The sequence below is a fragment of the Oxyura jamaicensis genome, chromosome 1, assembly GCF_011077185.1.
Source record: "Oxyura jamaicensis isolate SHBP4307 breed ruddy duck chromosome 1, BPBGC_Ojam_1.0, whole genome shotgun sequence".
Classification (NCBI taxonomy): domain Eukaryota; kingdom Metazoa; phylum Chordata; class Aves; order Anseriformes; family Anatidae; genus Oxyura; species Oxyura jamaicensis.
Genome location: NC_048893.1, coordinates 198,991,022 through 199,005,174, shown reverse-complemented (window position 1 = coordinate 199,005,174; position 14,153 = coordinate 198,991,022). Strand labels below are relative to the sequence as shown.

The window sequence follows — 14,153 nt, the reverse complement described above, 5'->3', positions numbered from 1 at the left end:
TCCTTTCCTTTCCTTTCCTTTCCTTTCCTTTCCTTTCCTTTCCTTTCTCTCTATACCATTTTCTTTTCCATTTTCTCTTCCAAATATTGTCTGTGCGGGGCTTTCCACTGCTACCAGACAGACCACAGAGAACTAGAAAAGTCGTGGGTCTTGTCAACAGAGACAAAAAGGGGAACTGTGGTGCCATCACCAGCCTCGCTTGCAGCATTTCCTCCTATTTTTTTTTTTTTTTTAACCCTAAAATTCTGGAATCTTGGTACTGTGTTTTGTGTCTTCTAATGCAACTTCTTAGCTGCGAAGAAATGGCTTGGTGTTGTTAGGAAGAAGCTAACGGGGCATTATAGAGCAAGAAAAAATGTTCATGAGTTTGTTTCCCAAAGATTTGGCTAATCCATTTTGAGGAGATGGACTACAAATTACTGCTGCTGCCTGGGGAAACCCTTTTTCCCCTGCAGCGGCCGGACACAGCTCCCTTGTGTGTGTATTTCTTCATCTAGGAGCAGCTGTCTGAGAAGAAGTGGGTGAGCATCTCCCAGACGAAACCAAAACCTGCCAGCCCTGCAAGTCCTCTTGCTAAGCAATTTGCTGCTCCACTGCACTTAGAAGTCTGCACTGAAGCTTTTTTTCCCAGCACCGGCAGCCAGATTAGGAATCGGTGCAAAACTAATTAGGCTACACGTCTCAAAGTCACGAACAAAAGCTATTTTTAAGCCTTTGGGAAGTACGATGCAAATAATCACGGGGTTTCTTTCCTTTATTTAAAGCACCGAATTCTCCAGAGCTGTGGGATCCTGACGGAGTTGGGTGTCCAAGATTTAGCTCGTGCCCCATCACCTACAGGTGGAGCCTCGTGGGGCTGTCATCACCTCGTGGGGAGCATCGTGAAGGTCCCAGCACCTCCCCGAGGCTCCTTGCTGCCTCTCTCGGGTTGTCAAAGATGTTTGTGGCTGTCGGTTCTTCCTTCATAGGGATGTCATGTGCTTTCTCATGCCCTAACCTCTCATCATCATATGAACCCAAAAACTGGTGATTTGGGAAAATAATAACAGAACAAACACCCATGGCTGGGGCAGGATGGTAAGGATGACATCTGCTTGGCGTCCTTTGGTGCAAAGCGAGGTCTGCGTCGGGTAATTCGGGATCACGGGCGACGCCCTGCATCGCCCTGCTCATCCACAGGGGCCGTATCCAGCCCGAGTTGGTCAGGCGCCTGTTTCCCATGACCCCGTCGAGCTAAATGTTTTTGGTGAGCTTTTGTTGGTGCCCGGCGGTTTTTAATGGCAAAGCTGATGTTTTATTCAACAAAAACTCCCGTGGAGCGGTGTTGGGAAGCACCTGCCTCTCTCCATCACTTTCCAAGGGAGCCCTCGAACTCAAAGCAATTTTTTAAGGACTGTGATCAGATGGATCATCACATCCTTACACCTTACCTTCCTCAAGGCAGCGTAGCTCTGCGATGGGGAGCGGTGTGACAGGTGGGCTGAGCAGCTCAAGGGGGGTTCGTCCCACAGGTATTGGGATGCCCATGCAGATCCCACCCCAAAAAACCCTCCCGTGGAATTTCCCCTGCCTGATTCTCCATGTAACACACAACCTGTAGCATTTAGGACTTCATCTTTGAGGCTCCCAGCTGCTTTTGAAGAGGCTGGGGCAATGTGACAATGACGGTGCACTCAACTTGTCCGGTCACGTATTTAGTCCAAAATGCTCTGACGGGCATCAAAGTCCATGTTCAACCCCCAGCACCGGGGCTGATGACTGGCATTTCTTTTCCAAGGGCTGCCGTACCTAGAAGTCGATCATAACCTTTTCTTCGCTAAGGAGCTTCCTCTGTACTCGGGAGCAGAAGACGCTGAAAAACAAATGAAGCCAGGATTCTCCCCTGGCATTATTCCTGATATTTAAAAAGCCGAACCGGTTTCCCGTTGGTTTTATTAGCCTTTCTATCCTGGTATTTAAACAGAGATGGGATCAGCGTGCTTGGTATCTGCAGATGCTCCCCTTTTAGGGGTTTTTCTGATGGACAGGGTACCCAGAGTGCTGTGTCCAAAGCTCCTGGGCTTCTCGAAGCTGCTGAAAGGCATTTTGGCAGATTGTCATCCAGGAACAAAGGGTATTCGGGTCCTGAGAATGTGTTTGAGCTGTAGGGTGGGAGCAGGGTTGCTCTAAGCCTCAGGACTAGCACTTCTCGGGGTCATTGAGCCATTAGGATTTTCATACCTAACCAAATAACCAGCGGGATTTGGGTCTCAAAGTCCTGGATCTGTGTGCTGCTTGTATGGATGCCCAGTCCCAGAGCATTCCGGGGTGGGAAGGGGACGTCCACCTGTGTCACCCCACGCATGGCGGTGATTTTTTGACCCTCGTGGCTTGAGCAGTGGGGTTGATGCTCCCTCTCTGCTTGGTTTCAGGCATGGAAGAAACGCTGGTTTGTCCTGCGCAGCGGTCGGATGAGCGGCGACCCCGACGTCCTGGAGTACTACAAAAATGACCACTCCAAGAAACCCTTGCGGGTGATCAACCTCAATTTCTGCGAGCAGGTGGACGCGGGGCTGACCTTCAACAAGAAGGAGCTGCAGGACAGCTACATCTTTGACATCAAGACCAGCGACAGGACCTTCTATCTGGTGGCCGAGACTGAAGACGACATGAACAAGTGGGTTCGCAGCATCTGCCAGATCTGTGGCTTCAACCAGTCCGAGGAGAACACAGGTACCGTGTCCACAGCCCAAACATGTCCTGTCCTGTCCTGTCCTCCCTACAGGACCTCTTGCAATCAGACGCAAGGGAGGAGGGCACAGCCCCGTGCAAGGCTGGGGTCTGGCTCATCTCTGGATGAATACACAGGGAACCTCCACAAGGGTTTCCTACCATCCAGAGCAGAGCAGGCTTTGCCCCTCTAAACCACGCAATTTATTTTTTTCCCCATGACCGTAGACTTCTGAGCCCCTTATGAGAAGTTGGCAGGGTTTGGGGTGTCTTCTAGCTGCAGCCTCTGTCCTCATCCATCACCAAAGTCCCCTTGAGAGTCATGGGATTCAGCGGTGAAAATCCCCCTTGTTCGGAAGTTTCAGCCCCTTGGTGGAGTGGGGTGTGGTGAGAAGCTTTAATGGGACCGTGTCCCTCCTCCTGCCGTGGTTGTCCCCAGCACCAACACTGTGTGAACACATCCTCCCCACCTGCATCCCCATCTCCTCCTGGGACACACTGGGGAAGCCTTGGGTGGGAGGAGGTAAATGTTGGGTGCAGCAGCAGCAGGACCTGTTCCACCACCCAAACCCAGCTTTGCTTTGGCAAACTGCTACCTCAAGTGCCACTGAGCCACCTCCACGTCCCCAGCATGGCCTGGGGACCTGCACACCCACCCCACCAGGGCTGTTCCTCAAAACGGTGTCGCCAGCTGCCATCCCCTGCTCCTCAAGGACTGCCCAGCTTGCTCAGAGGCACCGTGAGGGCTCACATCCATCCTGAACAGCACGGGATGGGGCTGAGCACCTGGGGTGCAGCCCCACAGTCCCGCTATGCCAGGTATCAGCTGTGGGCATCTTTACTTTATCTCATCTATGGTTTTATCTCATCTGTGGCCTTATCTCGTCCACGGCTTTATTCTGTGTGTGGCTTTATCTCGTCCGTGGCTTTATCTCGTCCATGGCTTTATCTCGCCCGTGGCTTTATCTCATTTGGGCTTTCCCCAAGCCTCAAGCCACGGGTTGGAGGAGCTCAGCTGGGGCTGTGAAACCAGCCCGGCGTCTGCTGCCGGAGGAGGTGGCTGCCAGGAGGTGCCAGTGCCATGCTGAGAGCCCTTTCCTCCCAAACACCGTGCTGCGTTCATCCTCGCAGCATCCAGGATAAACCCTCTCCGTGCGTTACTTTTCTCCCATCTCATTCCCAAAAAAAAAGATCTTCAGATATCAGCCTTGCAAAAAGAGGACCCCAGCCTCGTGCTCCGCCTGCATAAAGCTCCCCGTAACGACGCCCAGCTTGCCTCTGTTTCAGTCCAGCGCGGAGCAGCTGCGATCTGCTGAAACCCTGCCAAGATCCCGTCGGGCAGGACAGCAAACAAAGCGGGCGATCTTCCCCCACTGACGCATTAAACGGGACGTCACCTTGGCAATGGGCGTGCGAGCGGCTGAAAGGATCCTCGATAACGCCACGAGCACAGTCTCGCAGGGAAAGGTCAGGCTGAATAAATGACATCCCGTTGCGACGCAGCCATCGAGGTTCGGTGAGATCGCAGGCACCTTTTTAGGAGCTCTGCATTTTCCATTCTGCCTGCGTTCAGCTTGGGGGGGGGAGGATCTTTTTTTTTCTTAGGAAAATGAGCTGCCAGCGCGGGGACAGCGGGATCGATACCAGGCTTCGGTGAAATAGAAACCTGGGCATCAAAAGGGAAAACGATCTCCTTGCCTGCAAGTCCATCTGTCCCAGAGGGACACCGAGGATTTGTTAGACTGCAGGGATCCAAGCGCCGTTCCCCGCGGGACCGTGGAGTGACATCAGCAAAAGAGGAACAAAAATCCCTGCTTGTAACAAAATCACAGCTCGCTAACGCTGGAGGGAAAGTACCCACTTGAAACAGTACCCGGCTGCCAAAGCGCAATTTTCTGAGTCAGCTGCGAGCGAGCCTGCGGCAGAGAACGCAGCAGATGTGTCCAGATGCTGCAGAAAGAGGGAGCATGAATTATTCAGGGCTGGGGCTTCGCTTTGGTGCTCGCCGAAGCAGTGACCTCTGGAAGGAGCCTTTCCTTTGCCGTTGCTGTTAACGGATGCTGAATGCAGCGTCCGTGCCACGGGCTCAAAGGCTGCCCCCGTCCTGGTGCCGGGGGCAGGACCCTGCACTTCTCCTCGTTGAACCCCACGAGGTTCCTGGCAGCCCACCTGGTCATCCTCTGGGTGGCTAATTTGGGAAATCCCTCTGGATTTCCGAAATTAAATCACTTTTGTGCTGGGCTGGGTAACACCCAGGGTAAGAGTCAGGAACTGGATGCCCCAAAAACTAACCATCAGAGGCAGAGATAGCTCCGTGCTAATTGTACCAATTAATTACCTCCACCACCATCCCAGCAGACAGGTGTAATGAGATCAGAAGCCACCGGGGAAGCTCCCGTGGGCATCCTGCTGGTTGTTGCCATTCCTGGGGACACGACACCCGTGGCTGCAGCACCCTAACCCCAAAGCCTGCCTGGTTCTGGCCCCGAAGCCGGGCGGTTCCCAGCTGGGTTCTTCCCATCCCGGCCAGATGTGAAGCTCCATCACCCGCAAACGTTTGTTGAAGCTGTAAACACAGCTGGGTTACCTGCTGGGAGGGACACCCCACATCAGGAGGGACCTCGCTTGCTTTTAAGCAGCCCCGAAAGTGGCTGTGATCCCCAAGTGGGACGCGCGCTGCCCTGCGGGGCTGCAAGTTCGGCTTTGCAGGGAAAAAAAAAAAAAAAAAAAAAAAAAACCCCTTTGCAAGGACCCCCCCCCCCAAAAAATGGCCAAAGTGCTCTTTGATGCTTCCTCCTGCTTGCAGCACGACGGGAGGCGGTCGAGTTCCCCTCGCTTGGTTTTTACATTAGTCGGTCGTGTCCTGTCTAGACTGGAAGGCTCTGAGGATTAAGACACGGACGGAGTCGAGCACAATTCAACGTCGTGCTGCTGCCGCCGGTCGCCAGCTGCGCTACGCATCTGGCTCATCAAAAGGGAGCTGGCTGCAGCCTCGGGGCCTTAGGTGGAAGCGGAGTCGCGGTCCCGCGGCCGCCCCAGCGTCACCAAAGCCTCCTGGAAGGAGGCTGCAGAGCAGCGAGATTGCTTTTACCAGGGGAGGGGAAATGAAATTCACTCCCAGGTGTTTACCCAGCCCCGCACGGCTCTTTGTTTCTGCTAGCACCTCGCTGCTTTGGTAGCTAATTACCGCTTTCGAACCACACCAGCCTCACAAGGAGGGCAACCCCGATGCTTTCTCCAGCTGGCGGCCAGGGATGTGGCAAAAAAAACCACAAATCCACCAAGATTTTCCTTGCTTTTAGGGTGGGATTCGGGCTGGTTTTGTCCCCTCGCTGGCTTGCATCAGCTCGGCTCTCCGTTGGGTGCCAGCCCCATCCTGGCATCGCCAGCGGCGCCCTCGGTTGGGGTGAACATTTCTTGTTATCTCGTGGCCGCCGGGTTCCCAGGGCCCCTCCGCCGTGGGCTGTGGCAGGCTCCCAAGCTCGTGGGCACCGCGCTGTGCTTCCAGCCATCTGCATTTTCCCTGCCCTAGTGGGCAGGCGGCCAGGTCTCAGCTGCGCGCTGTATTTTCTCATGCGCTTTTGTTTGGTGGGGGGAAGAAAGAAGAGGGAGGGGGAAAAATAAAGAAATAAAGGCCGCTAAACATATCGCATCTGCCATTAACCCTTCCTGGAGCTGCTCCTTCAGGAACCCACCCCCCCCCCCAACGTTTCCTATTTCTGGTAGGACTCATTGCTGCAGCTATGGCAGCTTATAATTTAATTTCTCGTGGACCAGCGTGCAGTGAGCGTGTCCTCACAGGGGCCCTGTGCACAGGTCACTTATTTCGGATGGATTAAGAAGTAGGTACCTTCCTAATTCTGCCCCTATTCACCTTCCTGCTCCTTTTCTTCTGCCTCCTCCGTGGGGCACGGGCTCTCCTAGGGCTTTGATTCATGGACACTGATCAAAAACCTGGGGGGGGAGGTTAATATTTTATCACGCACCATGTTACTGCCCCCGTGCTAGAGGTTTTACCCTGCACGGGAAGGAGGGAGGGGAGTATCTGCAGTGTTTCAGCCCGGTTTGCACGGCTCAGCTCAGCCGTGACGTCTCACCCCGATGCTGAAGGCTTCCCAGCGCTCGTCCTACAGCTTCGCCCCGACGAACGGCAGCCGGGCCGCGGTGAAAAAATCAGAGCAGAAAGAGCAGCAGTGGCTCAGTGGATGAGTGAACGCCCCTGCTGTGAGCTGAAGGCGCTCGGTGAGGCCGAGCGGGGCGTGGGAAAGGGCCAGCGCTCGGCTCCTGCCCCGTGGGCTGCGTTTGGCAGCAGTGGCCTCTCCCTCCCAGCCCGGGCACTCTCATCCCCAGCCAAAAAGGAGGGTCGTCGAGTGCTTTTTCTTTTCTTTTTTTATCATCCGGGACTTTGTTTCTTTTATCTCTGTCCCTGCTTGCTGCGAGCTGCTCGCAGGGGCCGGCTCCCTCCTTGCTCCATCCGCAAAGCCCGGGGCTGACGCTGTGCATCCCGGCTGGGATCAATCCCCAGCGCTCCCCAGGCTTTTACCGGCTCGCCGAGTGCCAGCCAGGGCCGGGCATTAATGTTTAATGGCGAGCTGAGTGTCTCTGCCTGCTAAGTCTGCAGGGCTGATGATTTCCCAGCTGGGAAGAAGGGGACTCTTCTTCCTCCTTCCACTCAGCTGGCTCCTGACCCACAGCATGTGGCTGCTCCTGCTCCTCGTCACCCCCAAAAACATCTCAGTCCCCGTATCAGGCCAGCGATGCCTCTCGCTCTGCTGTTTCCAGCTATGTGTGGCTGTTTGCTGAGCTCAGGGAGAAAAGCACAGCACTACGCAACCCCCAAAGGTTTATTTGGAGGGTGGGAGCTGCCCCAAAGCTCAGTGAGGAGCAAGGCACTGGGAAGCCCAAACCAGGAGACAGCCCCAGGGCAACCCCAGTTCCCACTGCCTCCACTTCTGCCGTGGCCAGGAGGAATGAAACCAGAGGGGAAACCCTAATGACCAGGTACTTCCTTGCTATTGTGCCCGGCACACGCCTGCTTCCTTCCCTGCTCGCACCCTGGATGAGCTGCAAGCCCTGCAGCGTGCTGGGGAGCTCGCTGGAGGCCGAGAAACAGGGGCAAGGAGGGAGGTGTGGGGCTGCCCTTGCCTCTCTGAAGGCACCCCAAGCGCTGTGTTTTCGGGATCTGCAGGCAGCACTGCCACCTAAGGGCAGCCAAGCAGGCAGCCAGACAGTGCCCTGCTGAGCCCTGCGCCCTCAAAATGGGCCAGGACTCGATGGTTCAGCTTCTTTTGACTCGTTTCTTGGCCTTGGCTGTGGCTTTGCAGTCTGTGGGGTGCTTTGGCAAGCGACGAGCGAGGTTATGGTTGACTTGAGCTCGAGCTGTGGTGGGGATGAGGTAGATCTGCTTTGGTTCCTTCCGTGCATGTCATTAACCTACCCAAAGACCTAATTGCCCTGCCCCAACTGGGACATGGAGGTGGCAATTTGGGGGTCCTTGAGCCCTTTCTTCCCACCCAACAGTCCCCATACATAGATACAGCCTTTCTCTGGTGTTCCCATCAGTATTTGCTACGCTCAGCATCATGGAGCTCCTTTTCCAACCCCACCTTACACATCTAGACCCGCTGGTTGCACATCTCGGGGGCACTTGGGTCAACCCCACTGTGCTTCTCCCCTTCTCCACCATGTGCTCGGTTTGCCTAGCAAGGGAAACAACCGTGGCTGCAGATTCACACGTGGGGATGGCACATCTCAGCCCGTGGCCTGATCCAGCCCGGCTGGCGTGGAGCTGGGGACCCACTGACCCCAACGAACTTCGCACCGGGCTCATTCCTGAACTTGGTCTGCCTGCAGCCGCCTCCTTGTAGGAGCCCTAGCCTAGCCCGTAGTCATCCTGCCTCTTTAAATTTGCTCCAAACTTCCCTGACCCTGGTTTTCCTGAGCCACAAACAGCAAGTTATTTTAGGATCTGACACTGTGCAGCTTTTATTTCAGTGTAAACAATACCAGAGATGGAGTGGGCTTGGCACAAAGGAGCAGCTTGAGAGCAGTTAAGTGCCTGCTGACTCCCGCCCCCCCCCCCCCCTCCCCTCTGCCTTTTTTCCCTCTTTCCCTTTGGAGATGAGCTGGTTCAGGTGCTAATGAGTCCGCTGGAGAGCGGGGAGCCACTGACAACCAGGAATTCGCTCCTGGAAGACAGAAACAGGCAGAGACCACCGCAGGTTTCTACCAACCCGTCGGGGTCCCCTTGCTGCGATTCCCCTGGCCTTGTGGAGAGGGAGCTGATGCTGTTGGCAGTTGGTTATAATGTGCCCACTTTGGGGGAAAAGGTGGGAAAAGATGTCTGAAATGGGGCAAATCCATTTGCAAAAAAACAATAATTTTGCACCCTAAAAGTGCCTGTTTCTTTCCCTTGACTCTCCAGAGAATTAGGATTGCTGAGCTCAGGTGGAAACATCCACCCTGTAGACGCCTAAAACCATGCTGAGATGAATCCCAGCCATCTCAGGACTGCTCTCTTTGAGATGTTTGAGACGAGGTGGGATCATTTGGCATCATTTCATTTACATCAGGCAAGGACCAACCCCTACTGTTCTTCTGTACCTTATTGTGGTGTTCACGTTGTGTTACCAGAAGCATTGTAGGACCAGAGCAAGCACCAAGAGCAGATTTCAAGCCCATTTAGATGCCAAGAAAAAGACCAAAGCAGGGATTCAGAGGGCTTTGGAAACCAGAAAGCAAGAGAAAAAGTCTTAAGGTATCTCCATGATTAAGAAGCCAACCTGCTGGCTTCAGGGGTGTGATGCCATTGAACATCCGAAGCTTGCAGTACTGGATCAGCATTTTCTTTAGAATTTGGGAATTTAGGATTTGTTAAATTTTATTTGGGCTCTGGACATTTTGGAGGGCTGGAAAAATCCAGGAGATCTCTTGGCTTTATAATTGCAAAACCCATAAGCCCTGTCATTCTGGGAGAGCCCCCAGCAGAACGGTGCTGGTTGAACCCCCTCTAAACACACCCAGCAGCGATGGGAACTGGCAGAGGATGCAGCTGGGTTTACAGGCAAAGAATCCTCCTCTCCTGCTGCGAGTAATAAAACCATCAACCAACAGAAAAGAAGAAGCATGTGCAGCTTTCAAAAAAAGACCGACAACCAAATATTCCAGTCCTTCTTGACTGGTTCCCAGCAGGCGCCCAGCGCAACACTGTCCAGCCTCTGCTGGAGATAAATATAGAGCTGGAGGGTTGGGACCCTTGGGGAAAATCCTGCCCTTTCCTGGCCAAGGTCCCACCGGGTTCGCTGAGCTAGGGCTGGGATTTGAGCTGGGAGGGGAGGAAGAAATGTCAAGTTCAAGAGCTGTTTTATTTTTTATTTTTTTGACATTTTATATTAGAGCAGAAGGCATTGCCCAGCCTTCCGAGCAGAGGCTGGCACACCGGATTCACACCTCTCAGCCCTGCCCAGGGTTGCCCCCTGGTCCAGGTACCCCGAATGAGAAAGCCATTTAAAACAATTCTTCACTTTCTAATTGGCTTTTATCACGGCAAGCCCTGCACGCATCAGGTCAGCCCCATTAGTTTAATGGGCGCCGAGGAATTTTTAGGTTGACTTAGTGACCGTGGAAAAATGAGCGCGGCAGGACGGTATCAGCATCAGATGGGAAAGCAAAACCACGCAAAGCCTTCGAAAAGAAAAACAGCCGATGGGCTTGGAGCAAAGCGACCGGTGAAGCAGCACTGCCTGAGCACCACCAAAGGAGGGAGGAAGGGAGGGAGGGAGGGAGAGAAGGAGGAGGGAGGCATTTGGGGCGTCAGCCAGCTGGGAGGAAACTCGCAGTCGGATCTGTCTGTGCTGATATTTCCCAGAAGGGTCCTGGGCTGGGCAGCGTTGGGGTTTGCCCTGCTGCACCCCGTGTCTTCAGAGCCCCAGGGCATCAGGATGAGATGTAGATTTGCAAGCGACGCCCCACGCACAGGGAATGGGAAATGTGATGGGTACAGAACCCCAAAACGTGTGTGCGAGCAAGGTGGAGGATGAGGGAGGAAATCAGTGGCCTTTGAGTCAGATCATTTAGGGCTGCTTTTCACAGCGTGGCTCTTTTTCCCCACAAGCCAACATACCTCCCCTTTACTCCCCCCTATATTTCACGTTGTTTTTTCCCCAGCATTCGACGCAGGCCTCATTTTATACCCCCTTATGCTCTGCTTTGTGAAGCGTGCTAAAAGCCAGGACAGATTTAAACTCTCATTTCCCAGACCCCGATGCCTGTTTGTTTACTGCTCTGCCTTGCTTTATATTTCCAATTAAAACGAAGCCTGAGTGAAGAGAAAGCTTTCCAAAGCCTTGAAAGCCTCCGAGTGAATATGCTCATGAAGCAGGAAGGAGCCGTGAAGCTGTCGATTGCTGTGAACTTTCCGTGACACCACTCAGCGTTTGTTTCCAGACTGATTTTTATTTATGAATGCAGTAGCATTTATTACTGATTTTATCTGCAAAGATAACACTTCTTCCCTAGATGGCTTCTGTGCTTTGGTTATAATTGCTGCCTGCTTCTCAAGCGTACTGCTGCATTATTTAGTGCGCTACATTGTCAGAGCTCCAACAAAGGTAATTTGTTATTTGGATTGGAGGGTTACACCTGATCCGGGGAGTACAGGAGCACGCCCGAACGCCCCGTGGGTGCCCTGGCCACATCCTGGCTCCCCGCAGGAAGGCTGAGAACATCTCTGAGAGTCCTCACAGAGGGACTGCACAAGCACTAAACTTCTGCCTTTTGCTGATGGAGGCAGCGTGGTGGTGGTACCTGTCCCCTCCAAGCTGGAAGTGGCTTTAAAAGGGACACTTGGCCACAGATCCTAAAAAGAAAAAGAAAAAAAATCACTTCTTAGTGTGAGGGCACTCAAACACTGGCGGCTGTGGAGTCTCTGCCCTTGGAGCTACTCAAAACCCAACAGGACACAGCCCTGAGTGCCCCTGCCCAGAGCAGGAGGTTGGACTAGGCCATCCCCAGAGGTCCCTCCCTGCCTCAAATCTCCTGTGTTTCTGTGATTTTCCTGAAATGACCCTGCGGGGAAATACCAGACCTCAGAGCACGGTGAGGAGCAGAGGCACCCTGGCAATCCCAGCAGGTAAAAGCAGAGCACGAGTTCCCTGGTAGCATCCCCTCCAAGGTGGGAAGGGACACAGCCACCTGGACTCCCTCCCTTTGTATCTGTTTATTAGGATGGAAAATAGCATTTCACCTACAAGATTTCCTCACGCTGCATGTGACCAAGTCCTCTCCTGGCCAATGCAGCTGCTGCTTGCCAATTTTTGCTGTGATCGCCTCCCATCACTCACTGCCAGACACATGAACTGCCCCTGCTCTTGTGTGCCGTTGCTTTTGCGAGTAAGCTGGAGTCGAGTGACTCACTGCATCTGCTATTTTTTTTTTTTTCTGGGGAAACCATTCCCTGAAGCTTGCGTACCCTTCGTGCAGGCTCAACCTTGACAGAAAGCCTTTACGATGGATAATTATTTTGGCTGGCTGGCCCTAACAGCTCGAATTGCTCTCCAGTGAGTCATGATGGAGTCTTTCAAATACCCACTTGAAATCCATATAATCCATGATGAGCCTTTTTTGCTAGCGGATGGTTGCTTTTGGCAATTAGTGGTAGGGTCAAAACCTGGTCACGGGCCACCTTCTTATCTGCCAGGGGGTTGTCTCTGAAATTCTTGATGGAGAAGACTTTTTTTTCCTGGAGGGCTCTCTGGTGTATTTGTAAAAGTCGTTACAATGTGTTTTTTTTAAAGTCTCAGTCCCAGTGTCTGTATTCCCATGGCTTCTCCTCCTTCCCAAACTTCCATTGGTGCAAGGACGCCCATGGTTGTGTCGGTGGAGTGAAAGTATTTGCTGCAAGAAGTGCTGGAAACGAGGAAGTGAGACATAAATCAGTTTTTCCCATTGCTGCAGGAGCAATCCCTGCGAAGTTCCCAGCTTTCTCTGGAGCTTTTGGAAGTGGAAAGGTGGAGCAGGCTGGCTTCTCCTCTGATCTGCTCCTGGTAATTCCTGCATTCCTGTGCTCATAGCAAAAACACGTTATAGCATGGCTTAGTCCTCCCAAAATCTGTGGAGAGAAACAGCTCCAGTGCCGTGCATATTTGTTGCCAAGACGTATTTCATCTGACGGGTGAAGGACTTTGCAAAAGGGATAAGGGGGCACCGGGTACTGGATCTGACCCAGAGCTTCTTCAGCAGCCTTGTTAGGGCATGGTTTACGTGGGTGATTAGAAGAAAATACGACAAATCCCATTCCTGTAAGGAAGGAGCTCGCAGAAGCCACATATGGAGGCTCAGCTCTGAGTGAGCCGAGCGGGCGGCAAGTGCATCGCAAGCTCCGCGGTGGTAAAAATTCAGCGTGCTCTTCTTCCCTGGAATTCATTTTCCTCCATTCTCAGCCTCGGTTTTGATTCATGCGTTTTGATTCCAAGTTGGAATGAATTTCAAAAAAAAAAAAAAAAAAATCACGAAAGTGCATCCCGACGATTTTCAGCCAAAACACCACGATCCACCCTCCAAGAAGCAATCCAACGAGAAGGAATCTTACCGCCTTGACCTTCTCCCAATCCACTTAAAATTCCCCTATGCCCTCTGAAGGTTTCTCGTAATTTCTGGCTGCGGACGACGCCTTGGCAAGCTCCCGTTTGATCGAGTGGCACGTTGCAGCTGGAGCATGTCAGAAGATTTCTCAGCTGGTCCTAAGCCAAGCGGGAAGCGCGGGAGATGTGCCGGGCAGGAGGCTCGGGATTTTGGTCTGGGTGCTGCTACCATCTGTGGTGAGCACGAGGAGACGGGCGCAGGCACAAGGGTGCTAATGTAATCTGGCTCTCCTGGGTGCTGGGGACCGGCTCGCGGCACTTTGCGAGCTGTGTCTGGGGGAGGGAGAGAGGGAGACGAGATGCTTCATAAGGAGTGCATGGGTTCGTTCCCATCCCATGAGAGAGCACCAGGGGAGAGAGAATTTGCTCCAGTCCTTAGACGCTGGAGGATGTTTTGCTCCTGAGTCAGGGCACGAGGAATGCCAAAGCCCAAAAATATTCCTCGCAGGGAGACTGTGACAAATGCTGCTGAGGACCGAGCTCCTCTCTACGCTCTGTTACCCCACCAAACCCAGCCCCTGCTCCGTGTTAAAAATAACCCCCAAAGGAGCCCGAGCTTTACTGCACAAGGTTCAAGCACCAGCAGCCATGCCGGGAGCTGCTCAGTGCTGCAACATCCAGGGGGGAGAGAGCTGCTGGTCCACGGCCAGATGGGGGGCGTCCACGTGGAAACATTTCTCCCTATAAAGAAGAGCCATGATGTGGAGATGAACTGCTGGCAAAGTCCAGGGGGATGTTAAACCTGGCAGGATTCAGGGCTCCAACCAACCCTGCGTCTCCTTTAAGGACCTTCAGCTCCTCCTT

At 53.3% G+C, this 14,153-nt stretch overlaps 1 protein-coding gene across 3 annotated transcripts in view; it reads left to right on the top strand.

The window, feature by feature from the left end:
* GAB2 (GRB2 associated binding protein 2) overlaps nucleotides 1-14,153 on the top strand; it is an 80,312-nt gene that overhangs the window by 45,503 nt on the left and 20,656 nt on the right. For all 3 annotated transcript variants that reach the window (XR_004751932.1, XM_035330106.1, XM_035330096.1), the window contains exon 2: nucleotides 2,412-2,712. Coding sequence is in view for 2 of the 3 variants with exons in the window: in XM_035330106.1 (XP_035185997.1) it covers nucleotides 2,412-2,712 (301 nt within the window). In the remaining variant the exon portion in view is untranslated. The remainder of the gene's footprint in view (nucleotides 1-2,411; nucleotides 2,713-14,153) is intronic.